At 40.7% G+C, this 1,284-nt stretch overlaps 1 protein-coding gene across 1 annotated transcript; it reads right to left on the bottom strand.

The window, feature by feature from the left end:
* Positions 1-260: 260 nt before the first annotated feature.
* On the bottom strand, positions 261-1,037 carry LOC114359395 (kallikrein-8). Its single transcript, XM_028313786.1, has one exon. The coding sequence runs from the start codon at positions 996-998 to the stop codon at positions 276-278; it is 723 nt and encodes a 240-aa protein (XP_028169587.1). The 5' UTR covers positions 999-1,037; the 3' UTR covers positions 261-275.
* Between the last annotated feature and the right edge of the window lie 247 nt (positions 1,038-1,284).

The raw sequence follows: 1,284 nt of genomic DNA, 5'->3' as shown, positions 1-1,284 counted from the left end.
ACCTATTTACTGGAGTGGTTACTTACATACATTTCAATTTCAAATGCAAAAATATTTGCAAACGTTAAATATGTATTTTGGTTACAAAAACTGAAACTGGTAGGTACGACTGGAGAACTATGATGTCAAAGACAAAACTTGAAAAGGACTATTACTTTAATTTACAAAACTCCTTTACCCAAAGTTTGGCATGTTAGATGAACCTTATCAATAAGAATTTGGTTAGATCACAGTTTAAGTTGAAAAATAAAACAACAGAATCAAAATCCACGGTTTTATTTCCCGAGCAACATTTCCCGAATCCAGTTCCAATGCGCGGCAATGCTCACATACACCGTCGTGCACACTTTAGGTTCTTCCACGTTCTTGCAGCTAGCTGACGTCACTCCAACCAGCCTCCCGTTGGAAACCAGGGACCCGCCGGAGTCACCTGACCCTGCTCGCACCGTGTTGTCCGAACACAGAAGCCCTGGGATCCCGAAGTAACACCGGTCGATCGTTACAAAGCCTTCTCGAGGTGGCTCCAAATCCGTCTCGCTCTCACCAAAACCAGCAATGATCCCCGACTGATTACTCCTCGGAAAAGTCCTCGACAACTTTATGGACTGCACATCATCACTGAACTTGATCGAATTAGTCGTCTTCAACAACGCCAAGTCGTTTACTCTATTAGTTATACTCACATTCCCCACCACCCAGTTGGGATGTATGTGTATATGCACAGGATCCACTTTAGCGATGATTCTCTGCCCCTTGTCAGTTTGATGGAAGACAGACACGTATTTCTCACCGCCTTTGAAGCAGTGGGCAGACGTTATAACCCACTTATTATCCAAGATAGAGCCACTACACATTCCAGTGTGATTCTCATGAAATACCTTCAGTTTCACCAAGTATTTGTGTACGTCAAAACGCAGATCGTCCGCACTGAACACACGGGGTTCAATCGTAAATACTGAACCGAAAAAAACGCACAACAGCAAGTAGCACAAAGACATGACTACTTTGTACAATGACTTAAACCAAAATAATATTATTTTTACCTAACGATTCCTTGTTCTTTAGAATGCTAATCATGTTGACAGTCCAGTTAATTGCGGTAATTACCGAAGAAAGTGCGGATTTATGGCATATTTTTAATAATGTTGCACGTGTTGGCATTACTCTACTATCTATTGTATTGTAATAAAGAATTACCTACATACAAATTAATTTGTTTACATACAAGCTAAGGTCGTTTTTTCTGGAACATATTTCATAGCGGAAATGCATTTGCCTAGTATG

Source organism: Ostrinia furnacalis, unplaced genomic scaffold (genome assembly GCF_004193835.3).
Source record: "Ostrinia furnacalis isolate ACB-3 unplaced genomic scaffold, ASM419383v2 OfSCF4362, whole genome shotgun sequence".
NCBI classification, from domain to species: Eukaryota; Metazoa; Arthropoda; class Insecta; order Lepidoptera; family Crambidae; genus Ostrinia; species Ostrinia furnacalis.
This window is presented reverse-complemented; position numbering and strand designations above follow the sequence as displayed.

Excerpts from the sequence above, each read along its gene's own strand:
- LOC114359395 (XM_028313786.1), bottom strand. The coding sequence starts at position 998 with ATGTCTTTGTGCTACTTGCTGTTGTGCGTTTTTTTCGGTTCAGTATTT.